Here is a 17,665-nt window from a genome sequence, read left to right on the forward strand (position 1 = left end):
CTTAGTTTCCGTCGCTATTTGATATGGTAAGATGATGATGTTCTCAAAGATCCTAACATTTCTTGTTTTCTAAATCTTTCATAGTAGTATCGATGCAAGAGCAACCTTCTCCTTCCAACTCACTTTCTTTTTCAATTATTGCTGGCATATAATTGATTAACCCATATTAGATTTGAGTATGTGTTAAGCTAGTAGTGTATTTCAATATATAGGATTAAAATTTTCCAACTATGGGTCTTCAAATATTCTCACTAAATTTTTCTTTCCAAAGATTAAAACACTCTTTTCTCGAGAACCTTCATCTCTTCTAATAGATTCCTTCAAGTCTAAGAAGAATTTTGACGAATATTTACCTTTAGAAAAGACGAGTACCTGAAATACTTGCTCTTATAAATTTTTTATGCTAAAGAGCTAGCGTGTCTTTATCATTAATCTCCAGCTCTATTTTGTAAGTATCGCCAAATTAAACGTCTTTAAATCTTTGAATCACGTTCCTTCTTGCTCTTTCTGTCGACGAATAATGTCTTATCTAACTCAATGCTGTCTCCTTTCATCATTTTTCTGCCCCACCAAAATTGCATAACTTTTTTTAATGTCTTCTATTAGAGAATCTGAAAGTTTAAAGCAACTCAGCGTATAAATTAGAATAGCAATAGCCACTGCCTTAATGAAGATCTCTTTTCCACTCATTGATAATAAATTCCTTTTCCAATCCTGTAGTTTCTTCACAATCTTGTTCCAAATGTAGTTAAAAGACGCCTTCTTAGATCTTTAAATCACAAACAGTAGCCCTAAGTATTTGTCCTACCTGTCCAGATGAGGAATTTGTAGGATGTGAGCTAGATAATTCTGAGTCTGTTCTGGGGTGTTCCGATTGAAAAATACTGTTGATTTGGACAGATTAACAACTTAACTGCTCAATTCACCATAGGTCTGTAAGGTATGCATAAGGTGTTGGCATGCTGTATCTATTGCTTTATAGAACATAATAGAGCCATCCGCAAAAAATAAGTGGCTAAAAAAAGGGCATCTACTGTTAAGCTTTAGACCTCAAATCTCTTGGTCTCTATTTTTCTCTATGGAACAATTGGGATAGTCCCTTTGCACAAATTATAAAAAGATAGGGAGAGAGGATCATCTTATCGTAATTTCCTACATGATTTAAAGAAACCATGAGGTTGTCCTTTTAAAGTAACAGAATATGATACAATAGTCACATATTCTTTCATCCAATCAATCCATTTTTCATAGAAACCTAGTTGTTCTATAACCTCCACACAAAACTCCATTCCACCCTATCATACGCCTTGCTCATATCAAACTTAAGGGCTAAATCATAATCACCAAATCTCTTATTCTTTAGAAAATGCATGTATTCATGTACAATGAGGATGTTATCACTAATCAACTTTTTCTTAATAAATGCACTCTAATTATCACTAATTATCTTATTCATAATATTTTGCATGCGATGTACTAGGACTTTAGAGATTATTTTATAGAAGATACTACTAAGGCTTATTGGCCTTATTTGGTCATCGTTTCTTCCATAGGAACTTTTGGAATGAGACAAATTTGAGTATGATTTAAGGTTCCCAACGTCTTACCACCCGTAAAAAAATTACCAACTGCTTACACTACCTCCTTTTTGATAGTTTTCCAGTAAAATTGAAAGAGTTTTGCCGTGAATCCATCATCGTCGGGAACCGAAAAAGGACTAATAAAAAAAACAGCAGCCTTGATTTCACTTTTCATTACTCTTTTTGTGAGCATCTAATTAGTTCTATTATTCACCTTCCTTCGAATAGAGTGAATGTCCTCCCTTGCTGACTGAAGGTTAGAGGAAGAAAAAAGCTTCTAAAAGTAGTTTTGAGCAACTTGAGCTATGCCCTCTGGATCTGTTTTGAATGAACCGAAGCTGTCTTGTAGTCTGTGGATCTTGTTTTTTTTTTTTAATCTATGTTGAAATTTAGAGCGAAAAAATTTAATATTCTGATCTTCCCACTTGAGCCACTGAATTCTTGATTTTTCTTTTCAGTACCTCTCTTCCATCTCATATGCATCCAGCAAATTCTTCTCCAGAGTATGAATTACTTATCTATTTGCATTGTTGCCTTTAGCTTTCTTCGTCACCAGCTTCGTCTTAAGATCAACAATAGTTTTTTTGTGAGTTACTAAAGCTGGTATTTTTCCAATCAATCAGATAGTGCCTGCATTATTTTAGTTTGTTAAATAGTTGTACATTAGAGAACCTGAAATACCATATCTCCATGCCTCTTTCACAATATTCAGCACCTCTTCTTTCCTATATCATCGCTCTTAAAAGTAGAATCTCCTCGTAGCCTTTCTTCCTTCCATGTCTGAGTTAAAAAGAATAGGGCAGTTGTCTAAACCCATATCTTCTAGATGCACAATGGAAGCTCTTGAATAATCGTCTCTGAATTGTTGAGAAACCAGACATCTATCCAATCTTTCTTAAATAAAATTGTCCCCATACTATTTGTTACACCAAGTGAATTTTATTCCCAAGTAGTCTAGATCCACCAAACTACTAGCATTGATGAATTCATTAAAGACTGCTATTGACATTGCAGACTTCATTTTCCCTTCTTCTTTTTCGTGATAAACCGTTATTGCATTAAAATCACCAATTACTGCATAGCAACTCTGGGCTTGGTTTAACAGTTCAAGGACTTTATCATATTGCATCAACCTTTGATTTTCGTCATTATGTAAATGCACTGCCACCACTTCTAACTCCCTTTGCATCTGATAATCTCTCCATTTAAAATGAATAAAATACTATTCTTCATTTCGAATCTAAATATCTACATTATCTCTCCACATCAACGTCAATTCACCAGTTAGACCATTAGGATTAACACAATGAAATTTGGTGAAACCTGCCTTACCACCCTGAGCCTGCACCATCAAGGTAATATTTTTTGTTTCACATAAAAAATTACTTCGGGAGAATGAGATTTACTAATCCCTTGCATATATATTGTGAACTATCAGAAAATTTTCTAGACTCCGACAGTTCCACATCACCATCTTTATGGATCCTTGGTGCCATTTTTGGGTTGGCACCTTTCTCCCTCTCAGTAGGTTCCAATTGCATCTGATACTGTTTCTTTTGCATCAAATCACCACTTTTCACCATTGTAGTTCTTTTTACCCCAACAACCTAATTACCTCCTTTTCTAGCTAAATTTTTTAGCTTTATCTTTCTATCTCTAGACTTCTCTGATTTGCTGCCTATCCCCAATCGAAAAAGTCCAAATTCAAATTGTTCAATTTGTTTGAGAACAGAATCTGAAACTTCTTCATTGTCTTAGCTAAATTCAATGGAGTTTTTTCTAATCCCAGTTTGACTCCCCCTTTTCTCCAAAATCTCCAGTCTTCTAACTTGTGAATCATCAACTGATAAATTAGCAAAGCTTTTTAAAAGATTGACCGGTGTTGATTTTTTGGTGATCCTCAATCCTGCACCTTCTCTAAGCGTGCTATTTGAAATTATATTTTCTGTTTGACTGTCCTCTCTTCTGTCCACAACCAATCACCCCAGCCCTCCTCTATAACCTCCCCTTTCAGCAAATCTTCTAGATAAGTATTACAACCCCTGACCTCATGACCAATTTGCCCACAATATTTGCAAAACTTTTCAATTCTCTCATATCAGAGTTGTACTTCCATCACTTTACCATTAGGGCCAGCAATATTCAAAATCTTTCTTAACTGTTTTGTAATATCTAGGGTGACCTGAACTTTGACAATTCTACTTTTCTTTTCTCTCATATGAAGAATATCAACATTTAAGACATCTCCAAACATATTTCCTAACTTCCTTCACAGTTCTTTTGTTTTATAGTGCTCTGGCAATTCTCAAAATTATACCCATAACAGAACATGTGAGAACATTACCTCTTCAATTGGTTTCCCCTTCTTCCATCATTTTAAATTGAGAATAAAGTTCTCAAAGATCTAAGAAAGTCTCCTTTCAATTCTGACAACCTCTTTTTCTTACTCAAAGAAAAATTAGAATATGTTGCCGCCAAGGTCTAGTTAGCACTTTAAAGTCAGCCGACTGTCTCTATATAAAGGGGGAGTGGATCCTCTCCAGTGAGAAAAAAATTAGATGGTATCCAGTGTTCAATCTAACCATTCATCGTTCTCTCTCTCTTATTTATTTCTGGTCCCACTCATAGAATCAAAGGTGATAGATCACACTGTATTCTATCAATTGTTAAAAAAACTGGAGAGGATCATTTTCCATATAAAGGTTAAAACTAGTTCTATAGTTCCAAAAGAAAAAATTCGATCAGTTAATAATGTCCCAATTAAACTACGTTCACACCTACTCTCTTTTTGATTACACTGCATTGACATAAATCATCTATTCCTCCTCATTCAAATTTTTCTTTGGATCAGAACTAGTATGTGTTGTATACTTGTATGGATGCTATGAAATTGACCACGATCACACATTCAAATCATTTGATTATGTTGACTTTGAAAATACATATTATTCTGACGAAAACCCTAGCAGAATACTTTAAATCCTAGTAGGCCACAATCCTACTAAATAAATAAATAGCCATTTAGTGTTAATATATAATTTGCGTGTATACCATATTAAATATCTAATAATATGTAGAACATTGTCAATAATTGAAGTAACCTATCTTTTTCTCTTAATATATAGAACTATATAATTCATTGAATCAAGTAGAAACCCGAAATATGTGTATAAAGATATTTTCATTGTTGAACTATTTCTTCAATTTAAAATATGCATAAAGATAATGTACTTATTGCTAATAACAAGTAGATTTCGATTATATGTGCTTGAACAAGATCGAGCAGTATAGTTCATAATTATTAATTACCATCGTTGAATAGGTCAATAATTATTTTTTATTTTTTGGTAGATGTAAGTGGAACATTCGAAGGAATATGCTGAGAACCACTTTTGTACTTTGGTGCTTGAAAAGCCAAAATTGAAAAAAGAAATAAAAATAAAAAAGTATGATGGTCAGTATGCGAGGGCTCTGCGCCACATACAAAACCAGCTTTCACTCATTTTATTATTTTATTCCTTCTCTTTACGTTTGTGTCATCTCACGCTAGAAAGCGAAACAAAAAAGTGAACCAGAAAAGATTCTCGATTTCCTTCTTTCTATTTTCGGTATTCAATATGACAATATATAAAATTTTAAATGTAATGTTCTAATTATTTTAATAGTTAATTTTAATTAATATATTATATATATTTTTAATAATTTATATCAATGGTTAAAATATTAGAACATCGATATTTTTAATATACTTAAAATTCTTTCAACGAGTTCATTCATTTAGTCCCCTTTTAAAAAAAACCTTGGTTTAAGGTGATAGAGTTATATACATTGTTGTTCTGAAAATTAAACTGAACCAATTGATTTGATCTGGTTAATTAAAAATTAGTTTTGTTAAAAAACTAATTAAAAATGACGCTAATTTTAATTAATTAGCTAAAAATAGATCCGTTATAAAAAAAATTTCACTAACCTAATTTTTCAAATTTTAAAATAAAAAATAAAAAGAGATTAATTTAATTGGCTTATATGATAGTTGGTTTCTAAATTTTTTAATAAAAAATCACCGATCAGATTGATCAATTTAAGATAAAATGGCATGATAGAGAATTGGTCAAAAACCATAAAAATTAGTAAAAACATTGATTAGCCAGTTGAATTGGTGATAATTTTTTAATGATTAATTAATTTAAAAATAATAAATCATAACAAAAATTATTTTTTCAAAAAATATATTCTATACATTAATATATTTTTTTATATATCCAGTTTAATTTGGAATTTAATTTCGATTGAATTTTTTAATTTTTAACTCTATCAATCCGATAGCTTGTTCAGTTTTAGAACCTTGGTTATATATGTAGCCATATCTAAATAAGGCTGATAGTTGAAGATAAAGTGATCATCATAAAAATTGAAAAAACAAATATAAATCAATGAAAGATTAAGTGAAAATTTTAAAATCATATAAATATAATGTGCTAAAAAAAGTTTCAGAAATTAGTTTAATTTCTTTTAAATATATGCATTTTATTTTGACTAAACTTATTAACTAATATTAAACTTGGTCATAATTTATTAGATATAATTAAAATTCTATCAATATTATTAGTCAATTTTAACTCTTATTCGATTCGAATGTAGCAATCATAGCCTATTGTTTAAATATATTAACATCATATCATTCATAATCTTTTACACTATGTATTCAAATTGTTATATATATTCCAAAAATTAGCTATCAATTAGTTTTTGCGAATAGGAATATATATTTAACATATATATTGATTTAGTGATTACGTACAAGATGTTCAGGCTTAATTAGAGGGTCACCAGTTCTAATTCGTTTATAACTGCTTTAAAATTAAAATAGAAATGCTTTTATTTTTAATAATAATCTCTTAAAGTCATTTGAAAAAAGAGTTCTCAGTAAATTGTTTGTGACCAAGATAAACTCCTGTTCTTTGAACCTTTTATTCTTTATTTTATTCTGTAACGAAGGGCTATATTTTCAAATTCTTCATTTTGATTTAGTGACTCGTAGTGGAATCATATGTGCCTTCAATTTCAACGGCTGGTAACCAGCACAGGTAAAGTCTTATACGACTTAAATAGCATTTTATTATGCCCTTGCTTTTTCTCTAATATCTAATAATATAATGCATTGTAATCCCTTAATTTTTTAACGGTCTCGTTACGTTACTAACAGCATTTTTGCTAATTTTTGTCAATTCTTATTTATAATTGTGTTTAATAGAAGTGTCTTCGTAGATGTGTCTAATAAAAATATTTTTTTATAACTGTATTTAATATAAATGTCTTTATAAATATATTTTCTAGATGTATCTCTTTATATATATTTAAAATATAATAATTAATTATTGTTAGTAATAAATTGACAGATAATATATTACTTCTATTTTTTAATTACATACCCACTAGACCAAAAGCCTTTATATACACAAACATAGGAGATTACTACTACACTGTAGAAGCTGCTAGAGTTAGTTAAGAGCTTCTAATTGCTTTTTGACAGAATCTTGATTTACACAGTTGTCATCTATCTTAATACCTTCTTCAATTTTAAGTTGGACTTTGGGATAACTCTAATATAAACTTGAGTTTTAACCTCTCAAAAGTTGCTGATAACAAAAATTTTGTCAAAGCTCAATTTCAAGTATGTGCACCACTTGCAAGCTCTTGTTTTGACTTTGTTTTTTTCTAACAATAAACTAAATATTTAGCTGAAAATATTTTATTTTATTATCAAGTATAGAATTAGCTATCAACAAAACTACACTCATATTATTACAGTATATTCTAGTATGGAGCTTAATGTTTAATTCTTGTAAGAGATTCTGCACCTAAATAATTTCTGCTTCACAATACGAAATTCAGTTTTAGTAGAAGAGCATTATATATGGATAATATTAGTGAGTTTGGTTTCATTGTTATCATTTGGAGCATTTGATTGAAAAGGAATGACAGAATTTTCAAGAATTAAAAAACAGGTAGCTAGATTACTAGTATCCGAATTTATGCTAGGGCCTGACTTGAATTAGAAAGATACTCCCTTTTATAATCTGACTGTAAACTCTTAATTCTTAAACTAGTGTAATTTTTCATCTGTGCTTTGAATTGTAAAAATGTTGCCAAAGCTTAAAATTTAATTCTGAGTAAGAAAATTGAAGTATATCAAGTAAAGCAATCAATAAAAGTAATATAGTATCGAAAATCATGATAAGAGGTAACAGGGGCTGGCCCCAAATGTCAGTGTAAACCATCTCTAAAGGAGTAGTATAATTATATGAATCTAATTGAAAAAAGAATAAATGCATTTTAGCCATATAACAAGAATCACAAAGTGGTGTCTTTATTGAATTTAATGTAGGTGGAGACAGATTACAGGATTTTCCATCACAGATATTACAGTTTTTGAGACTGGATGTGCAAGCCTTTTATGCCATAAGGAATACTCATTACATTTAGCAACAAAAGCTTTAGGAAAATTAGAAGCTGAAATAGGAGCTGATTGATTATTTTTTGTAACAACCACATTTTCAAATTTATAAACGCCATGCCTAGGAGCTCCCTTGAGCAGAATTTTGTGAGTTCCCTGAGATTTTACATAGAACACATTAGCATGAAACTCAAAATAAACATCATTATCAACTGCAAACCTTTAGACACTAACAAAATTCTGGGCTATATCAGGAGCATGCAATAGATTATTCAAAATAAATGCATCATGATTATCTAAAGAAACAAGAAAAGATGAACCAACATTAGAAATCTTTGTACCTGAACCATTACCCAAGAGGATTTGATCAGGACAATTATATTCTGAGGTTGTCAAGAAATTTGATGAATCGGCTGTCACATGACGGCTTGCACCAATGTCAGGGAACCAAGCAGAATCTAAGAGAGATGTAGGAGTGGCAAGGTAAGCTCGAGAATTGTGGAAGGTAGAAGGTGGTGGCAGGGTTGATGAAGATTGAGAGGTGGCTGAGGGACCTGAATTGGCTTGAAATGCTTGATCAAATATATGAAAACATAAAAGAGCAATGTGACCATGTTTGCCACAAACTTGGCATTGAGGGCGCGAGTCTTGATTTGAATTTCGTCCACCTCTGAAAAATCTTGAACCGCGACCTCTTCTTGGCTGTGAAGTTCCACAAAAATTTTCTCTTCCGATTTGAGTAGGATTTGTAAAATTAGCTTGCACAAGAGGGCCAAGTTGAGATTTTCTAACCTTTCATACATATCCTCATGTGCCAGAAGCAAGCCTTCTGCCTCAATTAGTGAAATTGCACCAGATCTTGTCATGATTAATGAAATGTATATGGCATACTCTTCACTGACGCTATCAGTAATAGCAGTGATATGCTCATCTAATGAAAGAAGATGTCCGATACTAGCGAGGGCATCAACTACCTTGCAGATTCTTTGAAGATATTCTGTAGCAGTCAATCTATGCATTTTGATGTTCTTGAGTTGTGCCTTCAGTTGCTGAACCCTTATCTTCGAGATCTGGAAGAAATAGTCATTGATTCTGTTCCAAACTTGATAAGCAAAGTGACAATCAAGCATTCTATTCTTGAATGAGGGATCCAAGGAGGTGAGTAACCATGTCATCAATTGATGATCCTTGAGCTTTCATGATTTGTATTGCTCAGATTTTGTACCAGCTTGTTTCAATGCTTCACTATCAAATTGTGCTGGAATTTTCTCTTCAATCAGGTGATCTCCTAAGTTATTTTCATTAATGACATGTAAAGCTAACTACTGCCAGGAACGGTGGGTGTTTTCATCAAGCTTGTCTAAGATTAGATAGGAGAAGGTGTTTGAAGAAAATTATAAAGGAATAATAGCGTTGGTCATGGATGCAGAACCAGTGGCTCTATCATACCATGAAGAGAATTAGAGAGTGAAAGTGTTTTAGAAAAGAGAGCATGAATCAGAAACGTAGAAGAATTGTGTATTGAAAATGTGAATTAAGCTTGAGTTCAACAATAATCTGACATGCCTTATATAAGAGAGATTAAACCACAAGACTCACACAAGACTCTAACAAACTCTCCGAAACTAATCACTAACTAATTACAGCTGGACCAACAAACTTATACATGCATAAGACTCTAACAAACTAAACCAGAGGCACTCTAACAAACTTACACGTTGATCAAGTTATTGCTTCATCTTGACACGCAGTATCACACTTGTCCTCATTACAGGTGTTACAGGAGTAGTCAACAGGTCGATTAAGAGTTACAAAGAGTGGAGTGATATTTAATTTTTTGGGTTGTTGATGGCTTTTGTCGAAGATGATTAAGAATTAGTTTATTTTATTTGTTTAGTACTTTTTTTTTGAGACATTGATACTCCACCTTGTTGTGTTGAGTTTTTTTATTTCAAAAAAAAATTATTTAAATGCACCAAGTTAAATTTAGTATTTTTCATACTAGTGTGTATATATAAAGAATATACAGCTATATTATTATATAGTAAATTGATGCACAAAACTTAGTTTATATTCATCATCATGACTATTAGGCTTTAATTTACTTGTTTAATTTTCTTTTAGGCCTTTCCTAGTATGGTAGATTCTTCATGCTTTCTTTGAAAAGGTCAATACTCAATATATTGCTTGCAACAAATTAAAGCTCACATGGTACACCACACTGCCCATTAGCTCCTTAATTTATTTACACATATACATGGAACGTGGACTTTGTTATTAATGTCTTGGTTTATTTTAGTTTGAGTAAAGAACAAAAGGAACAAAAAACAAAAGGTGCATTGAGCTATTTTATTTTACTTTTTCTATAGTCCTTATGTGGTTTAGAAATATCAAGAAATTCGATGAGAAAGGGGCTTTGAACCAAACAATTTTTTTTTCCTTTCTCATGGTCAAACTAAAATCTTTGTTGAACCGTCTTATCTCTCTCATGGAGAACTCTTCTCTTATATAGAGTGTTTCCTGAAATAAAGGTTTTCTGCTTACTCGCTTATTGTCCACATCTTTATTCTTATTTCTAGTTTCTTTCTCTTATTCTCACAGTATTACATATGGCCTACAATGAGGAGCAATCTGTTGATGGAAAATTTATTTCTATCAGCCCAGAAGAGGATGACAGCTTTGTTCCTGAAATTTTGAATATGGTGGGAAGATTCTTTCGGACAAAGAACTTAGCTTCAACAGTTGCAAGGCAGCTCTTCTGGGAATTTGGGGTCATCCGAATGGAGTAGCCATCTCCAATGTCGGCAGGAATAAAATGCTCATCAGCTTCAAGGATGTGCGGAAAGGGATCCAAATACGCAACGAAGGGCCCTGGAGTATTCGAGGGAGTCTTCTTAACCTACAGATATGGAATGGATGAGAGTCAGTCAATGAAGTAGATCATAGGTATATGGAATTATGGGTACAAATACACAGACTTCCACTTAATTATATAACAAGAAAAACAGCAGAAATTATTGGTAACAAAATAGGAACTGTGATGGAAACAGAAAATCCCAGATTGCATGATACACTACAGAGAACGTTCTTGAGGGTAAGGGTAACAATGAATATCACTAAACCTATGCCAACTGGTTTCTTGTTAGCAACACAAAATCGTCAAACTATTTGGGTTGACTTCAAGTATGAGAGGATCCAGGACAGTTACTGTTTGAATTGTGAAATTCTGGGTCATGCTAAGAAGGAATGTAGGAATCCAATGGCAATGGCTAGCTGGGATCATATGAAACCAAGGTATGGGCTGGGTTTGGGGGTGAATCGAGCTAGGGTCATCTCAGCCAGGGGAACAGAGCAGGGTTCCAAGGAACTGAACAGGGAATGGACTACTGCTAACCAGGATTGTGAGGGGGTGCGAGTAAGAATGGAGTGTATGAAGGAACACGTGGCAGAAGAGAGTGCTACGGGCAGGGGACTAGAAGTAGGGTTTCAGAGAAATCTCAATGCAAATACTGAGCAACAGATGGGGTTAGGTAGGGAAAGCCAGGGATCTAGACAGTGTGTTGAAAAGGTCTCAGAAAATTTGTTTTTCAAACATGTGTCTTCAGATGGCAAAGCTTTGAGAAGGGGTGACAATTTTGCAACCGCTAAAGCTGATGTCAGGAAAGGTAAAGGTAAGCTCCAAGAGATAGGTGAGTTTAATTGTGCACTTGGCCCAATGCTACACTCTCTATGGAGCAGGAGGCTTCTGGACCTTGTAATCTTCAGAGTTTTAAAGAAGGGCGTCAAGAGCATCTTGAAGTCAGCGAGAGCACGAAGTGCCAACCTTTTGGTATCAAGATAGGGCTAGATGAGGTGCATTTTGTTGAGCCTAAGCAGATGGAGGATTGTTGTGAACGCCATCAAGTGGAGGAAGCTACTTGGGGGAACCCCAAAAAGTTAACAATCAGGGAAGAATTGGAGAAGCTTTTTGGCAAGAAAGAGGCCCAGACTAATCAACATGGCAATATGGCAATCAATAAGCACTCAGAGATGGAGACACGAATCGTAAAGCATGGCACAGGTCAGTTGTGGAGCTACAGGAAAAAACCAAAAATAAAGAGAGTCATTACTGCAGCTGGTAGAACCATGATTCAACGCATGGAGAATGGGGAGGAATATTACGTCGAACTAGCTGAGGAGAAGCAAGACATGGATGAGGAGCTTGCTGCTGTGTCGGAGCAGAGGAATGACAATCAACATGTGTTGGAGCTGGCTTTTAATATGGGGTTGGATCTGAACTCTAAAAGGAAAAGGGACATATACAGCCTACCAGTCTATGTAGACAAGGCGGAGGATGACGAACAGCTAAGAATGGAGAAACCAGGTAAGAAGCTTAAAAATGAAGCTGGAACAGTTATGGCTGAGGAGGCGGGCCTTATCATGCCCCACCAGCAGCCATGATTGTTGTTAGCTGGAACTATCGGGGGATGGCGGCCCCTTCGACAGTATCTGAACTAAGAAATATTTGTAAATCCCTCAGGCCATCCGTTTTGTTCCTTATGGAGACTAAAGCTAGCAATCTTACTTGTGTTAGGATTAGGAGAAAGTTAGGCTTTGACAATATGTTTTGTGTTGAATCCCGGGAGTTGTCCGGGGGGCTGTGTCTTTTTTGGAAAAGTAATGTACATATTAATGTTTATACTTGGTGTGAAAACTTTATTAAATCTCAGATCAGCACTGCTAATGATAGAGATTGGGAAGGAATTTTTGTTTATGGCCATCCCGATCACAAGAGAAGAAAGGAGTTATGGAAAGAGTTAACTTATGCTAATAATAATCTGGATGTACCATGGTTTTCATTGGCGACTTCAATGATGTAATTGCACAACATGAGAAAGTTGGTTTGCATCCAAAACCGACTAGTCAGGTTAAAGCGTTCAGATGTTTTGTAGATAAGAATGCTCTCATGGACTTGGAGTTACAAGGGTCAAAGTACACATGGTTTAGTAACCCAAGAAATGGTTTTGTTACTAAAGAAAGGATAGATAGAGTACTTGCTAATTGGGAATGAAGAAGAGCTTTCCAACATGCCACTCTTTCAGCCTTACCAGCTATTAGTTCTGATCATACGCCTTTAGTTCTCAATGTTAAACCCAGGGGACTAAGGAGCAGATGCTTTAAATTTGAGGCTTTTTGGACAGACCATGTTGATTGTGGTAACGTCATAAGGAGAGGATGGAATAGTGTTTGTAATAGTACGGTTGACCATTCAACCTTAACTCGAAGGATGAATAATTGTAAGCAGGATTTGGCCAAATGGAGTAAGGTTAACTTTAAGAGGGCTGATGTCGAAATACAAAAACTTTTGCATAGTCTTAAACAAGCAGAGGAAAGCGAGTACTCGGATAGGCAACAACAGGAAATTAATGCTATGAAAGTGGAGATTACTAGACTGTGGAAATAAGAGGAAAAGTTTTGGGGTCAAAGATATAGAGTGAAATGGCTGAAATTTGGTGATAAGAATACTAATTTTTTCCATGCATCTACCATTCAACGTAGGGACAGGAATAGGATTGAGAAACTGAAGGATATTAGTGGAGAATAGGTGTGTGGGGAGAACGATATACTTAATCTGGCAGTACTTCATTTTCAGAATCTGTTTAAAGCTTCAGATAACCTTGCTATGTCTGAATGCATTGGCAAAATCCCTATTAGAGTGACTGACAATATGAATCGAGAGCTTATGAAAGAGGTCCCTGATCAGGAAATTAAGGAAGCTACTTTCAGCCTTGGAAGTCCTAAGGCACCAGGTCCAGATGGATTAAATGGTTTATTTTTTCAAAAGCATTGGGCAATTATCGAGAAAGAGGTTTGTGAAGCTGTTAAGAGTTTCTTTCAGGAAGGGATCCTACCAAGTAGCATCGGAGATACTATTATAGTCTTGGTTCCTAAGGTCAATTATCCAGAAACTCTGAATCAACTTCGACCGATTAGTTGTTGTAACTTTATATATAAGATCGTTTCCAAGGTATTGGTTATTAGGCTTAGAAGACTAATAGATACGATTATCTCACCTATACAGAGTGCTTTTGTGGGAGGATGCCTCATTCAAAATAACATGGTGATAGTGCAGGAAATGTTTCACGCTTTAAATAAAAGAGGGCAGCAGGCTTCCAGGAACTTAGCTGTTAAGATTGATATGAACAAAGCTTACAACAGGGTTGAGTGGTCATTTCTAGAAGCTACTCTAAAAGCCTTTAGGTTTAATCCGCACTGGGTTAAAATGATTATGAGTTGTGTCTTACAGGTCACTTATAGAATCAAGATCAATGGTATTTTGTCAAAAAGTTTTGTGCCACAGAGGGGACTAAGGCAGGGAGATCCCCTAACGCCATACCTGTTTATCATAGCAGCTGAAGTTTTCACTATCCTTATGGATAAAGCTACAGAAGAGGGTAGAATCTCTGGTGTTAGAATTGCCCCTACCGCCCCAGCCATTTCTCATATCCTCTTTGCGGATGACTGCATTATTTTCTCGAAGGATAGTGCAGAGGAGATTTATCATCTCATAACTACTATAAATATGTATACGGAAGTCTCGGGGCAGCGAATAAATGTTGACAAGTCTGGGATTACGTTCGGCAATCAGATTCCGATCAGAAATAGAGTAGAAATAGAAGAGATATTAGGGTTGCCTGCCTGGGATAAACCAGGTAAGTATCTTGGTCTTCCAGCTCAATGGGGCAGATCTAAGAATGAAGCTCTGAGGTGGATTGAGGAGCGAGTGTCTGATAAGCTTCGAGGGTGGAAAGAAAAACTCCTTAGTCAGTCTGGGAGAGAGGTTCTCATTAAGTCGGTTATTCAAGTGATACCTGCCTATGCTATGAATGTTGTCCTCTTTCCTAAAGGTTTTTGTCACCGTCTCAGTAAAAAAGTGGCTAAATTTTGGTGGGCTTCTACTGGTAAGGATAGGGGTATTTATTGGAGGATTTGGGATAAGATTTGTGCTAGCAAAAGGGAGGGAGGAATTGGTTTTAAGGATTTTTATAGTCAAAATATTGCACACTTGGCAAAACAGGCATGGAGAATGTTTGAATGCCCTAATGCGGTGTGGGTTCAGGTGCTTAAGGCTGTATATTTTCCGAATGAGGATTTTAAAGTAACCAAGGCAGGCAGGGGAGCATCTTGGATCTGGAAAAGTATTGTGCAAGGTAAGTTTTCTTTTGATAAATGTGAGATGGTTGATTGGAAATGGAGAGAAAGTGAGAATCCAGGAAGATAATTGGATTTTGAACAAGCAGAAGAGTCCTCAGGTTATGAATCATGCCGTCACTTTTGTAAAGGAGCTAATTACTGAAGGACAGGGGTGGAATATTAACGAGTTAAGGAAACATTTTGATGGAGGTATTATAGGAAAGATCATTAGAACCCCGGTAAGTGTTATTAGTAGAGAAGACAAGTTTAGTTGGCCTTTTAAAACAGATGGGAAGTACACCGTTAAGACGGGATATCATGTTGCCAGGAGAGAGCAGAGTATTGGTAATAGCAATAGCCCATTAACCAGTGATGACTTCAAGGACTTATGGAGGGACATTTGGAATTTAAAAGTGCCTCAAAAGATCAGAACCTTTTTATGGCGGGCCTCACATAACATATTACCAGTTTTTCAAAACCTTTATAATAAAAAATTTCTAACACTCCTATCTGTGCTATTTGTTTACAGGAACCAGAGTCCACTGAGCATGCACTGCTGCTTTGCCCCTGGACAAGGGCTGCGTGGTTTGGAGCTCAAGTTCAGTGTTGTCCTACGGCTCATACAGTCTCATCTTTTGGAAAATGGATTATGGATCTTTTCAAAAATATGAAGGCGTGTACAGGAACTGATTATGAGCTATGTATTAGCAAGGTTGGTTTTTTGGCATGGGAGGTGTGGAAAGCAAGAAATCATGCAGTGCATCAGAGGTCCAAACCTAATCCTTTATTAGTAATCTATAAGGCTAAGCAAATAGAAACAGAATTTGCAGAAATGGCAGAAGAACCAGCAAAAAGTTTTGTTAATGATAGAAGGACAGTTAGAAGGGTTACCTGGAGACCGCCACTGCCAGGGTGGATTAAGTGCAATGTTGATGCAGCGTTTCTTGCAGCCCTTTCTGGAGGAGCAACAGCAGCAGTATTCAGAGACTACGCTGGAAATCTTCTCACAGCCTCAAACTTTAAAATAGCGGCCACCTCGCCTTTAGTTGCGGAAGCCTTAGCGGTTAGAGTAGCACTAATAATAGCAAAAAACTTTCAATTGAAAAGAATTATTTTTGAATCTGACAGTTTGATTCTCATCCAAGCTCTAAAATCAAAGGCATCAATTGCAGAAATTCAAGTTATTTTGGATGACATTTTGGATTTAGCACGACATATCTCAAATTGTGGGTTTACCTGGGTTCCTAGAGACGGGAATGCCTTAGTGCATGAAGTAGCCAAGCTTTCAGCCGACGGTTCTCTTCAACAGGATTGGCTCAGGTGCAAGCCGCAAACCATCACGAACATTTTGAAAAGAGAGAACGACATGTCACTGCAAATGGCAAACAGATCATGAGCATGTAATTTGTTTTGGATTGGCGATGAATCAATTGAATCATAAAGGAATTTATTTTGTATGTAGGTTGAAATTTTGAGGTATTTTGGTTATGCATTTTGGGACTTCCATCCTGGGGAGACGGTGATACAGCATATTTGCTGGTTCATTACCTTCCTTGTTTGGATTTGGGTGTTCTGGCACTGTTCCAAAGAGTGAGAGAAGACTTGATAGATCGGTAGTAGTAAGGGAAGAAGGTTGAGTTTCATTGAGTCACAATCCGTCTTTGATTTTGTCTGATCTATGGCAGTGGGTCCGCATGCATCCCAAGGTAATGTGGCCACGAAGATTGGTGTTCCTGATGTGGGTCAGCTGCGGTTACAGCTTCGGCAACCTATCGAGATCGCAACTTGAGCTGCTGAGTGCTGGAGGGTGTTCACGGAGACGTCCTTGCTGTGGCTTCGGATGGAAAAGCTCTGTTGTATGCTTCATCTTTAAGCACATCTTTCATCCAGGGGAGTATCACCAAACCCTCCGCGAAGAGCCATTGATCTACAAAGAGCTAATCCATACAACATTAAGAACTTTAAAGACTCAGGATATATCATTCTGTTGGCCAAGCGATGTTGCACGGCATAGAGGTTTCGATATTCCTTCAGGGCTTTCACAATTTTTAGTTGCACAGCAGTTCATGCATCTTCTAGTTTTTGGGATAATGTTTTCTCGATAGCAAGCCTACTAAATAGGGATACAATAGCACCGGTATCAGCCAAACGCTACTATGCACAATTTCCATTTATTCATGTGACTGCAAGTTGCTAGGAGAAAGCTGCTGCTAGGAGGGAGCTCCACTCTTGGCTAACTTAGGTGCAGGGTTGATGTCTTGTTGGACTGGGCTTGCTGTTTTTTGGGTCTGGGCCTTTTTGGTCTGGATCCCTGACAAAAAAAAAACTAGAATCTTTGGTTTAGCCCTAACGATATTTTTTTAAAAAAAATTATTTTTTCAAAAAATTGAATCCGGTAAAATATAGTATATAAATAATTATATCTTTTTTAATATGTCTTTTCACACAAAAATTT

The 17,665-nt window shown here is 35.4% G+C and overlaps 1 protein-coding gene across 1 annotated transcript; it reads left to right on the forward strand.

The window, feature by feature from the left end:
* Positions 1 to 12,865: 12,865 nt before the first annotated feature.
* On the forward strand, positions 12,866 to 17,315 carry LOC107606710 (uncharacterized). The gene is made up of 6 exons (XM_088494397.1): positions 12,866 to 13,066; positions 13,670 to 15,227; positions 15,274 to 15,623; positions 15,740 to 16,591; positions 16,673 to 16,729; positions 16,896 to 17,315. The coding sequence occupies exons 1-6, from the start codon at positions 12,866 to 12,868 to the stop codon at positions 17,313 to 17,315; spliced, it is 3,438 nt and encodes a 1,145-aa protein (XP_088350523.1).
* Positions 17,316 to 17,665: the final 350 nt, after the last annotated feature.

Source organism: Arachis ipaensis, chromosome B7 (genome assembly GCF_059453495.1).
Source record: "Arachis ipaensis isolate K30076 ecotype BB chromosome B7, ASM5945349v1, whole genome shotgun sequence".
Lineage (NCBI taxonomy): Eukaryota > Viridiplantae > Streptophyta > Magnoliopsida > Fabales > Fabaceae > Arachis > Arachis ipaensis.

Coding starts and splice junctions, on each gene's coding strand:
- LOC107606710 (XM_088494397.1), top strand. CDS start 12,866: ATGGTTTTCATTGGCGACTTCAATGATGTAATTGCACAACATGAGAAA. Junction 13,067..13,669: donor CTAAAGAAAGGATAGATAGA/GTACTTGCTAAT, acceptor CTTCATTTTCAG/AATCTGTTTAAAGCTTCAGA. Junction 16,730..16,895: donor ACTTCCATCCTGGGGAGACG/GTGATACAGCAT, acceptor GATCTATGGCAG/TGGGTCCGCATGCATCCCAA.